Source organism: Ahaetulla prasina, chromosome 10 (assembly GCF_028640845.1).
Source record: "Ahaetulla prasina isolate Xishuangbanna chromosome 10, ASM2864084v1, whole genome shotgun sequence".
Taxonomy (NCBI): domain Eukaryota; kingdom Metazoa; phylum Chordata; class Lepidosauria; order Squamata; family Colubridae; genus Ahaetulla; species Ahaetulla prasina.
Genome location: NC_080548.1, coordinates 32,967,208 through 32,991,053, shown reverse-complemented (window position 1 = coordinate 32,991,053; position 23,846 = coordinate 32,967,208). Strand labels below are relative to the sequence as shown.

General features: G+C 46.8%; 2 protein-coding genes and 1 long non-coding RNA gene across 7 annotated transcripts in view; 2 read left to right on the top strand and 1 right to left on the bottom strand.

The window, feature by feature from the left end:
- The first annotated feature begins 6,516 nt into the window (after positions 1-6,516).
- Positions 6,517-17,940, top strand: LOC131204607 (uncharacterized). 5 transcript variants are annotated; one of them, XM_058196036.1, is made up of 7 exons: positions 6,517-9,543; positions 11,448-11,622; positions 12,033-12,205; positions 13,499-13,546; positions 14,356-14,830; positions 15,416-15,577; positions 17,269-17,935. In XM_058196036.1, the coding sequence occupies exons 3-5, from the start codon at positions 12,050-12,052 to the stop codon at positions 14,698-14,700; spliced, it is 549 nt and encodes a 182-aa protein (XP_058052019.1). In that variant the 5' UTR covers positions 6,517-9,543; positions 11,448-11,622; positions 12,033-12,049; the 3' UTR covers positions 14,701-14,830; positions 15,416-15,577; positions 17,269-17,935. The 5 variants fall into 5 exon arrangements, with proteins under 5 accessions (XP_058052019.1, XP_058052021.1, XP_058052018.1 ...); XM_058196035.1 differs by lacking the exon at positions 11,448-11,622 and adding an exon at positions 10,535-10,750 and having other exon boundaries at positions 9,414-9,543; positions 17,269-17,940; XM_058196040.1 differs by lacking the exon at positions 6,517-9,543 and adding an exon at positions 10,547-10,680.
- On the bottom strand, positions 9,310-11,352 carry LOC131204612 (uncharacterized). The gene is made up of 2 exons (XR_009156615.1): positions 11,120-11,352; positions 9,310-10,050 (listed from the first exon to the last, which is right to left on the bottom strand). It is a non-coding gene; the product is annotated as an uncharacterized LOC131204612 (long non-coding RNA).
- A 1,050-nt stretch (positions 17,941-18,990) lies between the features above and the next one.
- The window catches only part of SUPT5H (SPT5 homolog, DSIF elongation factor subunit), a 30,739-nt gene continuing 25,883 nt past the window's right edge, over positions 18,991-23,846 (top strand). The window contains exons 1-9 of the mRNA XM_058196044.1: positions 18,991-19,129; positions 20,165-20,304; positions 20,445-20,598; positions 21,026-21,091; positions 21,976-21,987; positions 22,700-22,769; positions 23,357-23,425; positions 23,541-23,606; positions 23,769-23,799. Coding sequence (XP_058052027.1) covers positions 20,224-20,304; positions 20,445-20,598; positions 21,026-21,091; positions 21,976-21,987; positions 22,700-22,769; positions 23,357-23,425; positions 23,541-23,606; positions 23,769-23,799 — 549 coding nt within the window. The 5' untranslated portion in view covers positions 18,991-19,129; positions 20,165-20,223. The remainder of the gene's footprint in view (positions 19,130-20,164; positions 20,305-20,444; positions 20,599-21,025; positions 21,092-21,975; positions 21,988-22,699; positions 22,770-23,356; positions 23,426-23,540; positions 23,607-23,768; positions 23,800-23,846) is intronic.

Genomic DNA, 23,846 nt, shown 5'->3' with positions numbered 1-23,846 from the left:
GGTTGTCAGTCTTTCTTTCTTTCTTTCTTTCTTTCTTTCTTTCTTTTTTATTTTTTCACAACAATATACACAAGCATCAACATAAAATAACTATATATCATATAAGCATATATATGGGCAAAAGTATGCAATAACTATATTAATTTGATATAATGGAAGGAAACAATAGGACAGGAACGGTAGGCACTTTTGTGCTCTTATGCAGGCCCCTTACAGACCTCTTAGGAATGGGGTGAGGTCAATAGACAGTTTTTGGTTAAAGCTTTTGGGATTATGGGAAGAGACCACAGAGTCAGCTAAAGTGTTCCAAGCACTAATAACTCTGTTACAGAAGTCATATTTTCTGCAATCAAGATTGGAGCGATTAACATTAAGTTTAAATCTATTGTTTGCTCTTGTATTATTGCGATTGAAGCTGAAGAAGTCTTTAACAGGAAGGACATTGCAATAGATGATTCTATGAGTTAAGCACAGGTCCTGTCGGAGTCCTCTCTCTCTCTTCACAACTGCTCTCTCCAAAGTCAGACGGGTGGGGAATCTCTCCTTTCAGAACAATCTCTCTTATTGCAACCCAAAAACGCATTACAGGTAGTCCTCGGCTTACAAATGGTTCACTTACTGACCGTTCAAAGTTACAACAGCACTGAAAAAAGTGATTTATCGCCGTTTTTCCGCACTCAAAACCCTTGCAGCCTCCCTGTGGGCACGTGGTCAAAATCCAGACACTTGGCAATTGATTCATATTTATGACGGTTGCCATGTCCCGGGTCAGGTGATCCCCTTTTGCGACCTTCTGATGAGCAAAGTCAATGGGGAAGCCAGATTCACTTAATGGCCGTGTGACTAACTTAACAACTGTGGTTAGTGAGCAATTCACTTAAACAGCAGTGGCCAGAAAGGTTACAAAATGAAGCGAAGCTCCCTGAACAAATGTCTCACTCAGCTACAGAAATGTTGGACTCAATTATGGTCGTAAATCAAGGACTATCTGTATTTAAGAACAAAAAACCCCTTGTTTTTTATTTGTCTGTTGTGTTCTCCCATGCCCTCGGGGGGAAAAAATATCAATCTAGGTGCTTGCTCTTAAACTCGGTGGCAATCTAAAAATAGGCAGCCAGAATTAAAATATAGCCTATGGTACCTTTGGCCCCATAATTACTCAGCCCCCCAAATCTTGCTGCCTCCCACATTGTGAAATTTGGTGTAATGGAAACCGGAAGAGCCCCAGTCCTTGTTCCTCGCTGCATTTCAGCTCGTGACCAATACAGATTCCATTGTATGCCCTTCTAACACAACTCCACACTTCTTAGACAACCACAACCTGGGCTGTTTGGTTTTGGCTCTCCCCGACCATCTTTCCAGCAAGGATTTTCTTTTAATTCATAATTTGACTTGATTTGGTCTATGAATGTATCTTTTGGCTGCAATCCTTGGTCGCCGTTGGATCCATTCCACGAAACTACAAATGAATATCTAAACCAGCGTTTCTCAACCTTGCAGCCTGAAGACGTGTGGACTTCAGGTTCCGTCCCAGGCGCCTGATGGACCCTGAGAGGTTCCAGACGGAGCTTGGGCCATTCCCTGAGGATCTGGCCCACGGCACGACTGAGGAACTGGTCGTGGCCTGGGAACAGGCCGCGGCCGGGGCCCTGGACCGTGTCGCGCCTTTGCGGCCTCTGACCCGGCGCAGATCTCGTCCGGCCCCTTGGTTCTCCGAGGGGCTGAGGGAGATGAAACGCCGGAGAAGACGCCTAGAGCACCTGGAGGTCCAGTCGCTCGAAGCTGATCGGACACTAGTTGGGACCTATTCTAGGACCTACCTAGTGGCAATGAGAAGCGAGGCGCTCTCGCCCCCACCCTCATTGCATCGGCAGATAACCGCCCGGCCGCCCTGTTTCGGGTGACCCGCTCTCTCCTACATCAGGAGGTGCGGGATGACCCTTTGCAGGGACGAGCCGAGGAGTTTAGTGGTTATCTATACGATAAAATCGCTCAGCTGAGGGACGGTCTGGACCGAATGGGATGATCACTGCCAGGATATTAAAAGGATGCTAAGACCCTGGAAAGAGTGCAGAGAAGAGCAACAAAGATGATTAGGAGACTGGAGGCTAAAACATATGAAGAACGGTTGCAGGAACTGGGTATGTTTAGTCCAGGGGTCGGCAACCTTAAACACTCAAAGAGCCACAAAGGTCCTAACCAGAAGCCTCCAGTTCAAATCTTCCCCCACCATAAGAGCCTCCTCCTAGCAAGGCGTCCTTTTTCTTCTACCTGTCCTAGCCGAAAGCCCTATCAATTGGAGCTGACTGGCGACAGGGAGCAGCAGACGGATGAAAGAGCCACATTGCCTCCTGGCCTAGTCTAACAAAGAGAAGGCCTAGGGTGACTTGGTAGCAGACTTCCAATATCTAACGGGCTTCCACAGAGAAGAGGTGATGGTGTGTGTGTGGTCCACCTGTTTTCCAAAGCACAGGACAAGAAGCAACGGATGGAAACTCATCAAGGAGAGAAGCAACCTAGAACGAAGGAGGAATTTCCTGAGAGTGAGAACAATGAATCAGTGGAACAACTTGCCTCCAGAAGTTGTGAATGAACCAACACTGGAAGTTTTAAGAAGAGATTGGGATAGCCATTTGTGTGGAATGGTAGAGGATCTCCTGCCGAGCAAGGGGTTGGATTAGAAGACCTCAAGGTCCCTTCCAACTCTTGTTATTCTTTCCACCATTTCTTTTCTTCTCGTTTTCAACACGCAGCCTCCGCCTGGCTCTCGGGGCTGGTAACCGCTCTTGATTCTCTTCTTTTCTTTGCATCTTTTATTACCTGTGCAACACACACACACACACAGAGCTTTGTACCCCAATTAGCTTGTGAGGCAAATAATTAGGTTGCTTTTGAAGGCCCCTTTGTTTCCTCCTGCCTGGTTTGTTCTCAGCACTGCCTCCGATCCTGGTTTCTTTCAGGCCTCCTCTTTGAAGTTCTCTGTAAAGCAGCCACATCGACTTGGTCGTCAGTCTTTCTTTTCTTTTCTTTTCTTTTCTTTTCTTTTCTTTTCTTTTCTTTTCTTTTCTTTTCTTTTCTTTTTATTTTTCACAACAATATACAAGCATCAACATAAAATAACTATATATCATATAAGCATATATATGGGCAAAAGTATGCAATAACTATATTAATTTGATATAATGGAAGGAAACAATAGGACAGGAACGGTAGGCACTTTTGTGCTCTTATGCACGCCCCATACAGACCTCTTAGGAATGGGGTGAGGTCAATAGACAGTTTTTGGTTAAAGCTTTTGGGATTATGGGAAGAGACCACAGAGTCAGCTAAAGTGTTCCAAGCACTAATAACTCTGTTACAGAAGTCATATTTTCTGCAATCAAGATTGGAGCGATTAACATTAAGTTTAAATCTATTGTTTGCTCTTGTATTATTGCGATTGAAGCTGAAGAAGTCTTTAACAGGAAGGACATTGCAATAGATGATTCTATGAGTTAAGCACAGGTCCTGTCGGAGTCCTCTCTCTCTCTTCACAACTGCTCTCTCCAAAGTCAGACGGGTGGGGAATCTCTCCTTTCAGAACAATCTCTCTTATTGCAACCCAAAAACGCATTACAGGTAGTCCTCGGCTTACAAATGGTTCACTTACTGACCGTTCAAAGTTACAACAGCACTGAAAAAAGTGATTTATCGCTGCTTCCGCACTCAAAACCCCTTGCAGCCTCCCTGTGGGCACGTGGTCAAAATCCAGACACTTGGCAATTGATTCATATTTATGACGGTTGCCATGTCCCGGTCAGGTGATCCCCTTTGTGACCTTCTGATGAGCAAAGTCAATGGGGAAGCCAGATTCACTTAATGGCCGTGTGACTAACTTAACAACTGTGGTTAGTGAGTGATTCACTTAAACAGCAGTGGCCAGAAAGGTTACAAAATGAAGCGAAGCTCCCTGAACAAATGTCTCACTCAGCTACAGAAATGTTGGACTCAATTATGGTCGTAAATCAAGGACTATCTGTATTTAAGAACAAAAAACCCCTTGTTTTTTATTTGTCTGTTGTGTTCTCCCATGCCCTCGGGGGAAAAAAATATCAATCTAGGTGCTTGCTCTTAAACTCGGTGGCAATCTAAAAATAGGCAGCCAGAATTAAAATATAGCCTATGGTACCTTTGGCCCCATAATTACTCAGCCCCCCAAATCTTGCTGCCTCCCACATTGTGAAATTTGGTGTAATGGAAACCGGAAGAGCCCCAGTCCTTGTTCCTCGCTGCATTTCAGCTCGTGACAATACAGATTCCATTGTATGCCCTTCTAACACAACTCCACACTTCTTAGACAACCACAACCTGGGCTGTTTTGTTTTGGCTCTCCCCGACCATCTTTCCAGCAAGGATTTTCTTTTAATTCATAATTTGACTTGATTTGGTCTATGAATGTATCTTTTGGCTGCAATCCTTGGTCGCCGTTGGATCCATTCCACGAAACTACAAATGAATATCTAAACCAGCGTTTCTCAACCTTGCAGCCTGAAGACATGTGGACTTCAACTCCCAGCAGAGCTGGTTGGGGAATTCTGGGAGCTGAAGTCCACACACCTTCAGGCTGCCAAGTTTGAGAAACACTGACCTAAATACAAATCCCCATTGCAACACTTAGCTTTGTTTTTCCTTTTGTTTTATAACCTTATCTTTGAGGGAGGAGAAAGAATGGAAGAAGAAAAAGGAGAGGCAGCTAATTAAAATAGTTTTTGTTCAGTTCTGGTTCAGGATCAGCCCATTGGGGGCTGAGAAAATGGTGCATTCCATTTCTGGAGCTGTTTATCAAGTCGGTTGCCTTTTTCCTCGGAAACAACCCACCCCACAGCCCTGCTCATTTTTTTCACACCCACCTGGTGCTCCTGGATATTCCTAAAATCCTGCAAGTGTTCCCTGGGATTGTGGCTGTAATCTCGGTCTATCCAAACCTGGCACGTACAAAGGCTGTCCAGTTTTCTCGTGCAACGTTTTATAAATCAGCTTTTTACAATCTTGGCCCTCTTAAAAGACCTGGACTTGATTCCCTTAGCCGGCAAGCCTGATGAATTTCTGGCTGGAGAATCCTGGGAATGGAACTCCACACCTCTTCAAGTGGCCAGCATTGAGAAATCCAACTTTAAATGATCTGGTTTTAGCTTCCTGTTTATGGAAACGTAGCCCTGTGATTCATACAGTCAACTGGAGACATCAGATGCCAACCTGATATGGGAAGTTTTATATCCAGATATATTTTATTCTTTGCACTGTTTCCATCTTCCCTTAAATATTAGCAGAATCCGCAATGGACTGAGAATCAGCATTTCCTCTAGAAAATTGACAGTCAAACTAAAACTAGGCTAATCAAGTCAAAATAGCAAATGGGGGAAAATCTTTTACTCAAAGTTCCTTCCATCCCCAAATACGGGATAAAATGCTCCCGGTTCGGACCGGATTACACGATCCGGTAGCGATCTTGGCTGGTAGTTTGGAGAACCGGTAGCAATCGCGGTGCGAGGCTCCACCTAACCGCCCGGCTGTCGTTACTTCCTGGTTTTAACCAGGAAGTAATGTGTTTTGTACCCTCTGCGCATGCACAGAAAGATTTTGCGCATGCGCAGAGGGTGTGTGCACGCATGTGACCCATGTGTGCACTTTTGAACTGGTAAGTGGTAAATTTCACCCCTGCTCAGATCTAATCCACATATCAAAGTAGAAGGTCTGTAAACACAAATAGAATTAATTAAAATGGTCTCCCAGCCAAACCGCATGTTCACAAGAATAAACGAATAGAATAGAATAGAATAGAATAGAATAGAATAGAACAGAATAGAGAATAGAATAACAGAGTTGGAAGGGACCTTGGAGGTCTTCTAGTCCAACCCCTGCTCAGGCAAGAGAACCCATACATCTCAGACAAATGGTTTTCATCATAGATGATATGATGTATGATATACACACCACGCCCCTCCAGTGTCACCCTGGAATCAACATGTATGCAATTCCACACGCTCCTCTATAAAACAACCTTGCTGTACCCCATTTCTCCATAGCTTTGCTTTTGGGAATAAATATTTCCCTACAGCTGTCTAGATTTCATTTTTATTTATTCTTGCGCAATCCTGGCTCGAGTTGGAACCCCAAATTATTCTTCTGACACTGACTGGTCAATATGAGCTCCCACCTTTGTCTCACTTCTGAATCAAGCTTGGTTTCAGTCCAATAAACTGATCAAATAGGCGCAAACCTAGTTACATCCTGGTCAGCTTTGTATTCATTCCTACCGCTAAGATGGCTAAATCTGTCTCTAAATCACCCCACAATTTGCTGGTCTCTGCCTCGGAGAGAAGTGGCAGAAATGGAATGCAAAATTCAGGCAGCTGTGACTAAAACTGAGAATTGAGTGGATTGGATGGATAGCTCCAATGTTGTGCCCAATTGCGCAACCTCTCCTGAGACCTTGGTAGAGAGCCCTCTCTCTTTGCAGGGCCACCAGAAGGAGCTGACCAGTCCTGTTTTGGCAAGACCACTCCTGGGGGCCGAGGTTAGGGGTCTCCCCACCTTTGTGGCTCAAAATCTGTTGACTTGAAAAAGACTTTTGCTGACTTGAAATGTTGTCCAACAAACCCGTTGGCAGGAAGAGATGTGAGTGTATTATATGGGCTGCATTAGCAGCTGTTAACCCTTTTTTGGGGCAGCCAGCAAATATTTGGAAACGTCCCCTGGTTTTAATTCTGCACAGCCATTTCAACATCACAGGGGTGGGGCGAAAGCCTGCCTCATCCTGGGTGTAGAACATGGTTAGCGTTTTCTTAAGCCTGGTCACAATTCCGAGAACGCTGAAGCACACTGTTGAAGTAGCCTTGGGAAAGCTCCTGAGGCCTTGGCAAGCCAGGAACAGAGAGAAGATCGGCACCTTTGGGGAGGATACAATTCCTGGTGGGGTCCTTGTTTCCGGCGGTCCCTAAAATCCACCCATCAGAATCAAAAAGTGTGACCTCCTTGCAGGATTCCTGTTGCCCTTACAAAGGCCAGAACCTTCGGAACAGAGGTACTTTGGGCTGGGCTTGTGGGTCAATGAACCAGTGGAACTGCTTGCCACCAGAAGTTGTGGGTGCTCCATCACTGGAAGTCTTTAAGAAGAGACCGGACAGCCATTTGTTTGAAATGGTATGGGGTCTCCTGTTTGAGCAGGGGGTTGGACTAGGAGACCTCTGAGGTTCCTTCCAACTCTATGAAAGCTTCTTGCAAGAACAGATAACGTGGGTGGGTGATGCCTTTACAGCTCTTCTGGCTTTCCATGGCTTCATTATTATTGCTGGTATTTTAATGATCATCATCACCATCATCCTCACCATTGGTCAGCTGCAGAAGGCCAACTTACTGGGATCTGCTCGCCGATACATCACGCAGTCCTAAATGCTTGGGAATTGTTCGACTAGTGATCTGTGATACGAAATCCAGCATAGTTATCTCGTTTGCTGTGTATACTGTCATTTTGTGTAAATAAAATAATAATAATAATAATAGAAGAATCCACTGGCAAAGCTAGAAAGGCTACAAATTGATAGTGAGTTCCTTGAGAGCTTGATAAAAATCGCTCTTTGCTCCTTGCACAGTGAAAACCTAGTTTGGAGACAGAATGACAAGAGTTGGAAGGGACCTTGGAGGTCTTCCAGCCCACCCCTTCCTCAAGCACATTTTCTTTCGTTTCTTTTAAGCAAGCTCTTTCTTGCTCAGATATGAAGATATTGGAGACTTATCTCAACCTATCTTAGATGCCCCCTGATCAGAGTCATGTGTGGGAGGAACTAGAACCACAGGCAGGATAAGTTTATAACGGGCCATTAGTCACCCCCAACGGAAGTAACATTCAGTGGCGGCTGGCCAAAAACCAACGAGGTATTAGAGGAATATAATTCAGAGGCTACCTGACTGCAGTAGACACGGAGTAGGAGACACGTTAAAGAAAAGTTAGAGCAATTTGAAAAAAAGTAAGCGTTCCTAAGCATCCAGAAGGGAAATTCAGAATTCTAGAAGCCAAATTCTAAATGTTACTCTTATAAACATACCTGTAAGGAGAAAATTCCTGACAATGAGAACAATCAGTGGAACAGCTTCTCCTCCAGAAATTACGGGTGCTCCAATATTGGAGGTTTTCAAGAAGAGATTGGACAACCATTTGTCTGAAATTTCCCGCTTGAACAGGAGGTTGGACTAGAAAACCTTCAAGACCTTCCCTTCCAACTTTATTATTCTTTTATTCTTCCAGCCAGCAAAAGGAGGCAAGAGGGAGAATACAGAATAACAGAGTTGGAAGGGATCTTGAAGGCCTTCTAGCCCAACCCCCTGCTCAAGCAGGAGCCCCTGTACCAGGGTGTCCAATCATGGTACTTTAAGACTTGTGGACTTCAAGTCTCTGAATTCCTCAGCCAACCTTGTGCTTCTAATATTTGAGGGGCTTCTACAAAGAAGAGGGGGGTCAACCTATTCTTCAAAACATCTGAAGGCAGGACAAGAAGCAATGGATGGAAACTAATCTAGGAGAGAAGCAACCTGGAACTAAGGAGAAACTTCCTGACAATGAGAACAATTATCCAGTGGAACAGCTTGCCACCAGAAATTATGGGTGCTCCAACACCGGAGGTTTTCAAGAAGAGATTGGACAACCACTTGTCTAGAATTGTGTAGGGTCTCCTGCTTGAACTGGGGCTTGGACTAGAAGACCTCCAAGGTCCCTTCCAATTCCATTATTCTATGCCGTAATTTTATATCATACTTTTTAAATTTCCTTCCTTCTCTTACAACTCCAGGGTGATGGCCTTGGAATAAATCACAAGGAGTAGCTGTATATTCTTGCACTGATGGCTGCTTGATCCCCTAAGCCCAAATCTTGGCAACTTTAAGACTTGTAGACTTCATCTCCCAGAGTTCCTATCTAAAGGGTCACCAGATCAACCCACATTATTAAGTGGGGGTCTCCAAATGTGGCAGATGGAAGACTTGTTGACTTCAACTCCACAAGTCTTCCAGCTTTGCAGACTGGGGGATTCTGGGAGACAAAGTCCACAAGTCTTCTACGGGATCTAAGCCACTCAAGTTCCTTTGCCCTTTGCTGAAGAAGAATCTGTGGGCAGGAAGACCAGCCAAGCAAACCAGCATCTGGTGGTTCCTTAAAAAGCATCACGGTCATCACACACGGGCCGGCCGCTGGCAAGTAATCAATCTTGAGAGATTCTTGACCTCTTGGCAATTCAAGGAATTGGCCTGAGAAAGAAAGAGGCCAACCCGAAGGGGTGCAATCCAATTTTTATTTCTATTTTTTTTTTTTTTCAGGAAAAGGCTGCCATTTCAGGCAAGGCTTGAGAAGGTGGGACATCTGACACCGCTCCTTCCAAGTCGTGTTGGTCAGCTGGAAACTTTGGGAGTGGGTCTCAAAGAGCTCTCCCTGGAAGGATTCTGCAAGTATCCCAACTCAGCTGCTCCAAGGATTCTCTGAAGGTTGAGAATCTTCTCTGAAGATTCTGAAAGGTGGGTGGAGGTTTTTTTTGGGGGGAAGGGAAAACAAGGAAGGGACAGACCCTGGATCTGATAGTCCAGATGGCCCTTTTGGGTGGGGGGATGTATGGAGAGAGAACTTAGGGTCTTTATTGCCGGAAATGTTTTCTTTAGAAAGCTCCCACTCGCCCCCTCTTCATCTTCCATCTAAGTTTTGGCCTGAGAAGAAAAAAGCATTTTGAAAAGAAATGCAGAAAAACGTGCAGAGGGACAGGAAGAATGCAAATTTATTGCAACCGTCTAAGGTCCCTAATGTTTCTTCCTGTCAAGGAAAATAAGTTGAAATGGGGAGAGATGGTGGTAACGTTGGAAAAAAATATTGTTTTTCCAGTTCAGTGTGCACCCGGCGCACTCCCGGTCAATCCCCCGTCCGGGACTGCAGGAAGCCCACCCAGTGTACAAAAACAGAGCTGGAGTTGTGTGGATGGAACCTCAGCAGACTTCAGATCACTGGAGAAACAGCATATTAGGCAGGGAGATCTGAAAATGAAGGGAAATATAATATTTCCTTCTTTATTTAGAAGATTTATATGGCCACCCACTCACTCTGGGCAGCTTATGTCTCTGGAGATTCTCAATCATCCAGGTCACGGTTGTCCCAAAGATGTTTTTTCAAGAGGCAGCTGGACTTCCTTGGTTTTTTTCCTTGAAGAGGTTTCGCTTCTCACCCAAGAAGCTTCTTACTGCAAGGAATATAAATCCTTGCATTCTCTGCCATTCAGTCAGAACTGAAGAAGCTTCATGGATGAGAAGTGAAATGTCTTTAAGGAAAAACAAAGAAAGCCCAGTTGCCTCTCGAAAAACCATCTCTGGGCAGCTTACAAACAATACAAATCCCAATATAAAAGAATAAAAAACAGTAACCCCTCCACCCTTCCTGGCAGCAACACCCAATCAACACACAAAAGAGAAAGAACAGGCAGGAGTTTTAAAAAGGCTTTGACCACCTTCTCCACTGTCCTAGGTGAAGGAACTGGATTTTTCAGAGCCACCAGAAAGACAACGGAGAGAGCTAGCTTGGGTTGCTCCGAAGACCTTTGCAATTTCCAATCTTTAACCCTTTTTATGAAGATAAGGGAAGCAAAAGAGAGGTGGAAAGCAGGACAACAGGTGATCCTACTGTGCAGCCTGAGCCAGTTTCGTGTAGTAGTTAAGGTGCTGGCCAAGCAACCAGGAGACGGTGAGTTCTAGTCCCGCCTTAGGCACAAAAGCTGGCTGGGCAACTTTGGGACAGGCCCTCTCTCTCTTTCTCTGCCCAACCTACCTCACAAGGTGATTGTTGTAAGGGAAAAAAAGAGGAGGAAGGAGTATTATGTAAGTTTGCCACCTCGAGTTACTTATTAAAGCAATTTAACAAACGAAGGAAAACAAGTGATAGAGTGGGAACTAACCAGCTGCCCCACCTGCTAAAGTGATGGTCGGGGAAGTGGGAGTGGACAGCAGGTTTTTAACTTAAAAGAACAAGCCTTTGTAAGTCGCTCAGAGTTATCCCGTAGTAACATGGGCGGCCAATAAAGTTTACAAATAAAATAGAAATAAATAAACAAACCTTGAAGAATGAGGCCTGAAGATGCCCACTAATCCCTGGCTGCTAAATTGATCATATCTCCACCCAACAGCTTCTCTTTCGGTTCCCACATCTGGAACAAGGGGACGAAGGTTTTTGCTTTTAATGCCTCCTGATCTGTGATTTTCAAAAAAAGGAAAATGCCCCTCCCAGCAACGGCCTCCCCACCAGGGACCATCCCCAGCGCCAAGTGCCTTGCACTTGTCCAGCCCAGCTGCGTTACAAGCGATAGGAAATGTTTTCCTGCTTTCTCATCTGACCTGAATGAGCTGTGATTAAAAGCTTCTGTTCTTTCTCTCTCCTGGCTCAGGAAAATCCCGGAAGCCCCTTTAAAATCTTTCCCTTGGATTAATCTGGCCGTCTCTTCTCACTGCTTGCTGGATCTTGATCTCAGCCGCACAGGGAACTCTTTGGAATTCTCGCAGAGCACGTAGCCGGGCGTCTGGGCCCACCAGAATCCATCGGATGGAAATGGTTCCCAGTGGGTGTGTTTCTGTGTGTTTGTGTAGAGTTTCACTTTTTACAACGGGCTGGGCTTCTTCTGCTGATAACAAATGAATTCAGCAGAATTTAATCGATGCAAATAGCACAACCATTTGAAAGAGTTTGGGCACAAGTATGCTTACTTTTCCTCTTTTCAATAGAAAATGAAAAGTACAGGTAGCTCTTGAATTACGACCGTTCGCCTAGCGTCTGTTCACAGTTTCAATAGTATTGAAGCATTTTTCACACTTATAATCACTGGTCAAATCTGAACCGGCTTGCCACTGGTTCACTGACCACACATGCGTGCTGCGCATGATGGGCCGTGTTGTTTTATTTTGTCTCGGCCACTTCTACCGATTATAGGCGATGTCATCCAGAGCCCTCTAACCATGTGGCTGTACCCATGCAGAGTTTTGGTCACCTGAGATGAAGCCCAGGATGGGTCGTGCCCCCAGATCTTCCTCCCCGCCTCGTCTCTACCAAGTCCTCTGGGCCATGGCCATCATGAGCCTCTCTGCCAGTAGGCCACTGTTGTGCCAGCAGGAATCAATCAGGCTGCTGGACGCCTTCATGAAGGAGATGGTGAGTGGACATCAAGTGCCCTCCCCCCTACCCAGAAGACATCCGAAGAGCGCCCTAAGCCTAATTGCAACACAAACTGGGTTTGGGAGTTATCTTGAAGTCCTGGCTTGTTTAATCGTGGGTTATTGAATGCACTGAGGGTGCCTGAGATGTTTCAAAAAGCTAAATTGAAACGGCTAAAGGCAGAGGATGCAAATGGTCACTACTATAAACCATATTCTATAAACCCTAAGCCTTAAACCATGGTTAGGTATCACCATGGATGAGTTTGCATGGCTCCTTAGCCCACAGGCAACTAGACTGAAGGGTGGGCTCCTGCTTGTAGCATCTTAGCAGTGTGCATGTTTCTGGTGGCCGCGGCTGTTCACAAGGTAATAGAAGAGAATATTTGTAACTCGGGGTTGAACTGTGGGGTCCTCAGTGCTCTCTGAGTTTGGTGGTTTTCTTGAAGTCATTTCGTGACCCAGCTAGGGAATGTCATCAGTGCTAGAGTTGAGGAGGAGGAGGAGGAGGAGGAGGACTGTGACGACTGTGGGGTCCTTTGTGCTCTCTGAGCTGAGTGTTTTTTTGGAGACGTTTCATGACCCAACTAGGTAACATCTTCGATGCTTCAACACCGATAACGTTATTTAGTTGGGTCATGAAACGTCTGCAAGAAAACCACCCAGCTCAGAGAGCACCAGGGACCCCGCAGGCCAAAAGCACTCAGATGTCCCAAAGAGAAAATTATGCTGTGCATCTTTGAAGGCCCTCCAATGTCTCCATCCAGACTGCTCGGCCCACCAGTGTGGAGGGGAGATAATTTACCACCACACATCCCCTTTATCTTGGTCCCATAACCAACAAAGGCAGGACGGGCTGTTCTGCCTTTCCTTCTTTGAGGCTGTTTGAGTGCAACGGGAGAGATCCTGGCTTGAGATAATCCGTAGCCAGAGACGCATCGGTTTCTTTAAAGGGATTTGAAGTTGAGTTTCTGTCTAACTAGGATTTTTGGTGTGAGGGACACATTAGGAACGTTCAGGGCTGAGATTTTCATTTTCCTGGATTTGGGGATGTCGGTTTATTTATTTTCATTCACTTTTTAAATACTTCTGTGCAACTATTTTAGGATGAAGGTCATAGTTTCTGTGTTTCTTGTTTTAAAATGGGGTGGGGGGGGAGCCATGCAACCAATTTTCAGCAGGAGGAATCCAAACAAGTTCTGGGGGTGTCAGAAAGAACTTAGGGTGTCCACTCCAGCACCGGATTCGAAAGCTGCCCATCACCGCAACATCCTCTTCCTTTCCTCTCCAGGGCAATTCCAGCAGCCTCGGGACTCTCTACACCCCAGAAGACATCACGGTATGTGCCTCTTGGGCATATCACAGGGGAAACGGGACTTTTATATGCATGCTGGGAATTGAAGTCCACAAGTCTTAAGTCGCCAAGGCTGGACACCCCTGCTTGGCGCTCTCTGAACTTGGTTGTTTGCTTGCAGATGTTTCATGACCCACCTAGATAACAATGCTGGAAGGGACAGGGGGCTTGTGGAGAGGAGGAGGAGGCCGAAGGGGAGGGGGAGGGAGGAGGAGGAAGAGGGAGGAGGAGGACAAGGAGGAGGAAGAGGAGGAGAGGAGGAGGAGGGAGGAGAAGGAGAGGAAAAGGAGGGCAACAACCTGGGAATCCTTCATGCTCTCTAAGATTGATTGTTTCCTTGCAGACGTCTTATTAGCCAAATAAGGAACATCATTAATGCTAGAAGGAATCGGGGTTTGCTGTGACTTTGCTGCCCGTCAGTGTTGGTGGAAGTGTTTTTGAGGGTCCCTTCATTAGACTGTTGTTTCCCCTGACTGAGATCTTGTTTTGCTTCCTGATTATTGGTCTGCTCAGCTGTTAATATTGGTATTCATCTCTGCTTCTCTGGCTTTTGATTGCTGGTGAGGAGGTGTGGTGGCTCCTTTTGTTTCCTTCTGGGCTTTTTGATTGTCTCTTTTGAGTGGTGTGTAGATGTTCTTTATCTAGGTGTGTCTGTTGATGGCCGGTTTGTCTGAGTAGAGCTTTGTACTGTTCTGGCTTCTTTGATCGGAAGGCAGAGGAGATTGGGACCGCTGACTTCAGCCCCACAGCTCTTCCTGCCCTTTCACTCTTGCCACCTGGCGTCTGTCTTGTAGGTTTGCTATGCCAACAACCTGGACTGCTTCTACCTGGAACTGCAGGCCATCCAGGACGAGCAGGAGGAGCCCTCTGAGACCCTCTCCCGGCTCGTCCGGCGCCTGGAGCAGCTGAGAAGGAAGCTGCAAAGGACCGGCCAAGGCAGCCATTGTGCCACCTACCCACCGTGCCACACTCACCCAGAGAAGCCTGCCATGGCTTTCCTAAGGAAGCTTCTGGAGATGTTTCAGTGGAGGTGCAGTACAAAAGACCTCTGCCCAAGTCCAGGGCCTGGAAACACCACCCTTATCCCCCAGGCCACCTCTTCTTCTCCCACGTCTGCGGTGAAGGACCACCAGGTCTAGCAGAAGTTAAAAAGGAGCCGGTGCCACCCTAGGAGGCTGCTTCCAACCAGCAGAGAGGAGGGCTTCTCCCAGGCTGGTGAGCTGATCAGGGATGACGGGCGAAGACAACTTGAACCTGTTGACCATTCAGGTAAATGGAGGAAAGAGAGCCAGGGATTCTGGCAACCAGGCCCTGGCACAAGGGCTGCTGGGCATTGTGAGAAATTTCATACCCAAATATATTTCATGCTTTGTACTATTCCCATCTTCCCTTAAACATTAAAAGAATCCACAATGGGAATCTGAGAATTGGCGTTGCTATTAGAGATAATTGACAGTCAAGCTGAAAATCAATCAATCAAGTTGAAATAGTAAACAGGGATGAAAATCCTTTATTCGAACATCTGCAAACCCCCAAATAAGTTACCCAGACCTAATCCACATATCAAAGGAAAAGTTCTGCAAATGCAATTAGAGTTAATTAAATTAAGTCTCCTAAACGGAATTGCATGTTCAGGAGTATATATGCTTACACAAACACACACATACACACCTCAAGTGTCACCCTAGAATCAGCACATAGACACTTCCACAAAAGCTCCCCCTATAAAAGTCTGCTGCTGTACCCCATTTCTCTGCAGCTGCCCCTAAAAGCAAACCTGTTTTGCTTTTAGGAATAAATATTTTTCCTTTCTTGACAGCTGCCTGGATTTCTTTTTTATTGATTCTTGTGCAGCCCCGGCTCAAGTTGGAACCTGACTTATTCTTCTGACAGCATCTTCTGTGCCTGGGGGAACGAGGAAGTCCAGGACCCCAAGGCTTGGAAATAAATAGCCGAGCAGCCCAGCCTGTGCAGGAAAATGGAAGGATGGCATCTTCTCCCAGCATTCTCAAGCAGGTAAGGACCCATCTGTAGGGTGGAGAACAGAATACAGAATAATAGAGTCAGAGGGAACCTTAGAGGTCTTCTAGTCCAGCTTTGCCCTGCTCAAGCAGGAGACCCTATACCATTTCCCACAAACCCAGTCACTTCTTAAAAACCTCCAGTGTTGGAGCATTCACAACTTCTGGAGGCAAGTGGTTCCATTGGTTAATTGTTCTCACTGTCAGGAAATTTCTCCTTAGTTCCAGGTTGTTTCTCTCTTTGATCATCTTCCATCTGTTCCCTTTTGTCCTTCAGTTAGGTAGGATAGGTCAGAATACAGAATAAGAGAGTAGGAAGGGACTTCAAAGGTCTTCTAGTCCAACCCCCTGCTCAAGCAGCAAGATTTTATGCCACGGGTGTCCAACCTTGGCAACTTTAAGACCGGGGACTTCAACTCCCAGAATTCCCCTGCCAGTTGTGGGAGTTCCTGCAGCATTTTGGTACCCCTGTAATAACTTGGGGGTGTTTCTGCAGAGAAACCAGAAAGAAGGAAGGGAGGGAGGGAGGGAGGAACAGAAGCCAGAAGGAAGGTTGGCTGATTATGCTGCTTAGTCATGAAACTGGTGAGTTTCTACAGTATCTTCATTCTGACATGAGAGGTTGATAAGCAGACCTCCATCCTGGCCAGGGTTTCTGGGCAGTGGGTTTCTTCAGAGCCCAGGTTTCTTAGCAAACCAATGGCTTTGGATGTACAGGTAGTCCTCGACTTACAACCACAACTGAGCTCCAAATTTCCATTGCTAAGCAAGACAGTTGTGAAGTGAATTGCACCCCATTTTACGATCTTTTTTGCCACCGTTGTTAAATGATTGAACTGCAGTTGTTAACTGAATCATGGAGTTGTTAAGTTTCCCCTAATGACTTTGCCTGTCAGAAGCCGGCTGGGAAGGTCACAAAAGGGTGATCACATGAGCCCGGGATGCTGCAACCGTCATAAATACGAGTCAGTTGCCAAGCGTCCGAATTTGGATCACAAGTACGGGGATATCACAACGGTTATAAGTGTAAAAACCAGTCATGTGACCCTTTTTTCCCCAGCACCATTGTATCTTCGGATGGTCACTAAATGAATGCTTATAAATTGAGGACTACTCTACTGCTTGTGGAGAATGTTTCTTCCACACGGAGCTTTTATCTCCTCCTTGGAGAAATTCCATCAGACAAAATTTTCCCTTTAGAAAATGAAGAGTCAGAAGTCCGCAGAGAGGACCCCTGTAAGTCCGTGAGACAGCAGCTGAAGCCTGTATCTTCCCCTAAAGAATCCAGGGAGGGCTTTATGGGCTTCAAAAGTTTATTTCCCCAAGAAAGCTCATCCTCCAGTTATGTGTTTGGTTTGTCAAAGGCGGGAGGAAGGGGAGGAAAACAGTGGTGAAATCCAATTTTTATTACTACCGGTTCTGTGGGCATGGCTTGGTGGGTGTGGCAGGGGAAGGATACTGCAAAATGCCCATTCCCTCCCCATTCCTTGGGGGGAAGGATGTTGCAAAACCTCCAATCCCACCCCACTCTGGGGCCAGCCAGAGGTGGTATTTGCCAGTTCTCCGAACTGCTCAAAATTTCCGCTACCGGTTCTCCAGAACCTGTCAGAACCTGCTGGATTTCACCCTGGAGGAAAGCCATTGTGTTCTTGCATTCCTGTGGATTTTCCTTCTCTATTTTACCAGGTGAAAGGAGACCCAAAAGAATGGAGGAAAAAATCAGTGATTTGTGACTTGGTCAGCTCTCTGCCAATTCCCAAGAGCTATCCTTCAATGGCTACTGGAAAAAAAAAGTTTCTGTCTTCCTTTTGTTGCAAATTTTGTTATGGGACTTCAGTCCAACAAATCAGATGGATTTACAGAAGCTGTATAAACAATAATGCAAACAAAACCAAAGGAAAACAAATAAATATTTTTATATCACGTACAACTATAACAACAATAAAACAATAGCGATCCCACCGATCAGCAGATCAGTAGGCTATCAAGAAAAAAAAGAGGGAATTTAGGTAACTTGGAGCCGAGTTGCTCAAGGTTTATACATTTGCCTCAAGATCTTGGAGATGTTTGGGTTATTCCACGTAGTCCACGATTCTGGCTGGGAAATTCTGGGAGTTGAAGTCCATGAGTCTTTAAAGTTGCTGCGGTTGGACATCCCTGCCTTAGATTCTGTGATTCGACCCTATCCAAAAGGAATCCAATTGCTACGATCCAACTGTGGTTATTGGTATACTGAGGTCTAAATGTAACCTCATTGTCCCCCACTGCTAATGGGGTAGTGATCTTCTAATCCATTAGGAGTTGCTGGCTGGGGATGATATGTATTGTGATCTCACTTCAGGAGGAACTTCCTTGAGGAAAGCTGATCTAAAGAAAGAGAAGGATGGGATAGTAGAGATTATTCTGCTGCTTTCTGTATTTTAACTGGGTTTTTGTACTGAAGGCAAGGGCTGAGTTACCTCAAGGATGGCAAAGGCAGAGAAATGGCCTGTGGAAGGAATGGCTTTCCAAGGAGATGCTGCCTGAAGCCCAAGGCTGTGCAGCCTGACTTGAAGACGCACAAGGCTCCCACAAAAAGCAGCTGCAAACTTCCTCACACTCCTTTTATTCCTCATCTTTGCTGGACTGGCATCCTGTCCTTTCTCTAGCAGCTAAAATGTGGTCTTGGTGCTCCCCACAATGACCGTGTGAGATGGATGAGGATGCCAAGAGGGCAGCTGGCTCCCTCCTGGCTGAGGGGACGACTTAACCTCAACCATCTTCCAAGCAGCTCCCAGAGGGTTTTGACTGGCCAGCTTCCATTAGGTGCTTGCTAGCTAGCTCTTTCTTTCTTTCTTTCTTTTTCTTTCTTTCTTTCTTTCTTTCTTTTTCTTCATTCTCTCTTTCTTTGTTTGATTCTTCTTTTACTTTACTTTCTCTCTCTCTTTCTTCCCTCCCTCCTTCCTTCCCTCTCCTTCCTTCTACTTTTTCTTTTTCATTTATTTATTGCATTTATTTATTTATCGTATTTATTACATTTCATTTCTTACATTTATTAAATTTAAATTGCTTATTCAACATTGGACCCTGACTCCCATCATCCCCAGCTGCCAGACGGGGCAACTGCCACCTGCCACCCTCGCCCAGCACGAGGGACGCTCATCCCGGTCCAGATGGCATCCAGTCTCTGCTTCCGAGCTCTGCCATTGGCTGGGACGTTTCCTCAAGCCAGCCAATCAGCACCCGTTACGTCAACGGCCCTCCGGCTGGAAAACAAGATATCCGCCTATTTCGAGATTGGGTTTTTAGGAGCGACCGAGGCGACAGACGCGGCCTAGAGCGGCCCGTTATGATGTCATCTGCCCCAGACACGCGGGAGTCTCCTGTCGAATCAGCACCCCGGCTCCCACATGACGCGCTCTTTCCGGGCTCTCGCGAGACTTCGCGGAATCTCCGCGTTAGGAGGCGGGGGCCTCTGTTTTGCTTCGAGGCGACTCGGTTCGCCCCTCTCGGGAAGGAGGAAGCCGGGCGAGGTAACCCGACCGCCGGCCGAGCGACCGAGGACCTGGTAAGCGGCGCCCAGGAGAACCGGGGCGACCTCTGACCCCTCGGGAGCCCCTCCCGCCGGGGGAATTCCCTGCCCGCGTGGCAGACCTTGGATTACAGCTCCCATCCTCCCCAGCCGCTCGCCTGGTGCTCCCCAAGGGCCCTGGACTGTAGACCCCGGTCTCCTCTCCGAACCACAAGCCCTATCCTCCCCGGCGAGACGAGACGGTCCCCAGCCCCCGCCCTGTCAGGGGCCGAGGCTGCGATGCCCATCATCCCCAGCCGCCAGGCTCCTTCCATGCAGGCGATGCTGGGGCCGCCCCTCCCCCAAAGGGGGTTTTGTCTGCGGGGTATTGATTTCAAGATCGATAAGACCTCCCAACTGACGACATAAACACTCAGTAATACTTCTGGAAAAGGTATAAAAATGAAAATTAACCTTTGACAATCCAGTGCTCTTTTTCTACCGCCATCGGTTGGAAATCAGGAGTCCAGAGGCCGGTGGGTGGGTGGGGACACTCGAGGGTGTTTCTTTGTCTATTTGTACCCCACCTTTATTGTTTATGTAAATAACTCACGGTGGGGAACATGTCTAATATCTCCTATTTTCCTCATCACAACAACCCTGTGAGGTGGGCTGGGCTGAGAGAGAAAGGGACTGGCCCAAAGACACCCAAGCTCATTTTCATGGCTAAGGCGGGACTTGAACTCACCATCTCTCACTTTCTAACCAGGTGCTTTAACCACTAGACCAGCGATGGCCAACCTTCGCAGCTTGGCGGCCTGGCCGAGGGGGAGGGGAAGAGGGGAACCAGGCCATGTGAGCAGCCCAACTTGTGCAAGTCCCCCCCCCCGCCACTTGCACAAGGGCTGCATGCGCACACACGCTGACCTGCCACTCAATTCCAAATAGGTCATAGTGGGCCAAGAGCTGGGGACCCCTGCATTAGACCAATTTGGCTCATTGTCGTATCCTTCACTGGGTGAGAGAAAACTATGCACCTAGGGTCCTTTTGTGGATCTGTCCCAGTCTGAGCCGATCCCCTTTCCCCATCAGACACATCAACATTTTCCTTCCGGGCTTCTCTTCCTCCGTGGTCAGAGGGTGCAGTCAAGATGTCCGACAGCGAAGACAGCAACTTCTCGGAAGATGAGAGCGAGCGCAGCAGTGAGCCTGAGGAGGTAGAGGAGAATGAGGTGAGCCTGAGCCGCCCAGGGCTGGGAATTGGGGTTCAGGATTCCCCTTTGGCAAACTTGGGGACCAACCCTTTCTTCCTAGGGAAGCTGCTTCCATTGAGCTTCAGTTTAACCAGACGGGTTCTCCCTCGTCCCTGCAGGCAGAAGAGCGGGTCAGTGTTGTAGGAAGCGAGAAAGAAGAAGTGGAGGAGGAAGAGGAGGAGGAAGAGGAAGAATATGACGAGGAGGAAGACGAAGATGATGATCGCCCTGCAAAAAAACCCAGACATGGAGGCTTTATTTTGGATGAAGCTGGTAAAAACGCCCTGCCTTAATAGTTGGGGTTTGATAGTGAAAAACATAGGCAGTCCTCAAACTTACTTAATGCTTATGACCATTGCAGCATGGTCACATGTACAAAATTTGGACGCTGGCCAATTGACTCATGTTTATGACGGTTGCAGTGTCCCGAGTCAGGTGATCCCCTTTTGCGACCTGACAAGCAAAGTCAATGGGGAATCCAGATTCTCTTTAACGACCGGGTTACTGCAATTGGCAATCATTCACTTAACAGTTGTGGCGAGAAAGGCCATAAAATGGGGCTAAATTCAGTTAACTCTTGCATAGCAACATAAATTTTGGGCTCAATTGTCATAAATCAAGGACTTACCTGTATGCAGGAAGTAACCAAGTGCTTTCTGTTTCTCACAGTGTGGGTTTCCCCCGTTCTCTCTTTTTCCAGATGTTGATGATGAGTATGAAGATGAAGATCAGTGGGAGGATGGAGCGGAGGACATCCTGGAGAAAGGTAGGGCCGACCAGGTTCCTGTGCTGATATCTGAGATCCAGAGAGCTCTAGATATCAGGATCGGTCAAGACCTGGCAAAACGTACAAGTCCGGCATACCTTTTCCTCTGAAGTTCCTGTGGTGATGGGGTTCCTTCTCTTCTCCACCTACCTTCCCCACCGGGCACTCCCTACACAGGCAGGATTAAAACTTCCAGGAGGCTGGTAGGGAATTTGGGAGCACAATCTCAGCGTTTTGCAGGGTGCCTTTGGCTTTCGGAAGCGGCCTTCCACCGGCTGGAAGAAATTTAACCAGCTGTCTTTTGAAGAGGTTTTCCTTTTTCTCCCATTATGATTGGGGACTTCTTAAAGTCTGTTGACCTATGACTACTTTTCAAAAGTTTCGTCTTTTTTTTTTTTTTTTGCTTTCTCCTGCCAGAGCTAGAAACAGTCTCTTCTCCTCTCTGGGATGTCTGTACCCTCTTCCCAACCTGTAAAAACCAAATGTTTCTATAAAGCCCCAATGCTGGGTTAAAACTACAAACAAGTCCTTGGTTGTGGAGATGCATAAGGTTCTATTTTGCGCGGTAGCTGACAGAATGCAAGAGACAGTAATTGAGCGCCTCTGAGATCCCCCCCTGCCCGGGTCCCAACCCTTCCCCCCCCCAAAGGCTGTCCCTATTCCTGTCCCCAGCGCTCCCCTCCCCTCTCCCCACTTCCTGGTGGCTTCTCCTTTGCGTTTCTGTGCATCTCATTCGCTTCTGCTTGGTTTGTGCCTCATCTTAATTTTGTTCCTTCCGCTTTTCTGTTCCCATTCCCCTCCACCCTGTGGTTGGTTTTGATGATATTATTTGGCTCATACTGTCCGCCTTTCCACCACCACCACCACCACCACCTCCCGAGCAGAAGAAATCGAAGGTAAGACAGTTTTTTGTTTTTCTCCTCTCCATTTCAGCTCCTTTCCTCTCCTCTCCACCAGCTGCCTTCCTTCTCTGCTGCGTTTCAGCCAGGTGGGACGGAATGAATGGGGGACCATAAGGGGGAGGGGGAGGGGAAGAGCGCCCGCAGGCTTAGCTGCTGCAGGTAGCGCAGGGTGTCCAGTGGTCCAGGTGTTCAAAAGCCGTCTGCAAGATCTGCAACTGACGTTCTTGGTTCATGTCCTTGAGTGCCAATAAATCTCTGTGCATAGGAAAAGAATCCAGTTTCAACCCAGTTGCTTCTCTTTGCATGCTTCTTTTCTATGCGCAGGGACTTCAGGTGTGCAAGCAATTATGCCAGCCTGCTGTTGCTTTTCTGCCTCTGTCTCCTGAATGTTCTGATAAGGCCAATGGAGCCTTATCAATGCATAGAAATACGGCAGCCTGGCTGCAGTTATCAGTAGCTTTCTGGGGGATTGCAAGAGCTGCAAAAGTATTTCTTTTTTCCTACCTTCTTCCTCCTCTCCTCCTTTTTCTGGGCTTTTTTGGTAAACGTTCTAGACTTCGCAGAGAGCAGTGGGCTGTCCCAGCCACCAGACTTCACGTCTAGAGCTGCTGGTCCTTCCTTCTTGGCTTTCTCCTGAAATTTGCCCGCTGCCTCTCTGCTTCTCCTTCCCCTCCTGCCCTTTGCCAACTCCTGTCTTTCTTCTTAGCCTCCAACATCGACAATGTGGTGCTGGACGAAGACCGCTCTGGAGCCCGGAGACTGCAGAACTTGTGGAGGTAATAGGAAAGGGGCATTCCGGGAGTTGGGGGGAGCTCTTCTGGGCTCCCTACCTGAGGTTGCCAAATTTGGGGAACCCTAGATTAAAGAGATGAACCTACTCCTTTATATAGCCCATCACTATCTTAGCTATTTGTTAACTTTAATACTATATTGTCTTACTTTTAATCTATAATTCTGGTTTAGCAGATTAGAAGCTGTCCAGAAAAATGTGAAAGAGAACTGGATGGCAAATAATTTAATAAAATACAATAACAGCCTAAAACACCCACATATATGTATAGTTCCCAGTTATAGGAGGACTTACAACCATGTGGTTCGTTCCTGTTAGAAATTCTGTTTATATATATAGCACCACAGAGCAAAGAGTACAGTCACCATGTGTTTTACTGCTCAACTGTTTTACTGTAACTGGAAACAAGTTCTACTTAGAACAAAAAAGCATAGCTTATATATCATAGATTCAAACTTGTAAACACTGCCATCTACTGGCTGAATACTACTGTGGTTGTTGTATAAAAATACATTCCAACAATTCCTCCTTTTTTTCTACTTCTCTGGTCTCTGTTTCTGCCACTTTTTTCAGGGACCAAAGAGAAGAAGAGCTGGGCGAGTATTACATGAAGAAATACGCCAAGTCTTCTGTAGGCGAGACGTGAGTAGGGGCATCTCCTCTGCTAAGAGTCCCCTTTGGTTCCTGATCAGTGGTCTCGTGTCCTGGGTTCTTCCGGCGTTTCAGCCAGGGTTTCTTTTTCCTTTGGTCTCTCTAGTGTGTATGGAGGCTCTGACGAGCTTTCTGATGACATTACACAACAGCAGCTACTTCCGGGAGTCAAGTAAGAGACGATGGATTTTACCTGCAGGGTGTTGCGAGGAGAGTTTGTTGGGGGCCCAGGGCAGCAGTGGTGGTGGCTGAAGGGGCCCAGCCAAGACCCCTTGAGTCCCCTTGTTGGATGGGACAAACCAACCTTATGGGCTTTGTTTTCCCTCCCATTCAGGGACCCCAATCTTTGGACGGTGAAATGTAAGGTAAGTCTTCGTGGGTCAAGATTAGCTGGGCCCCAGTGGGGGAACAG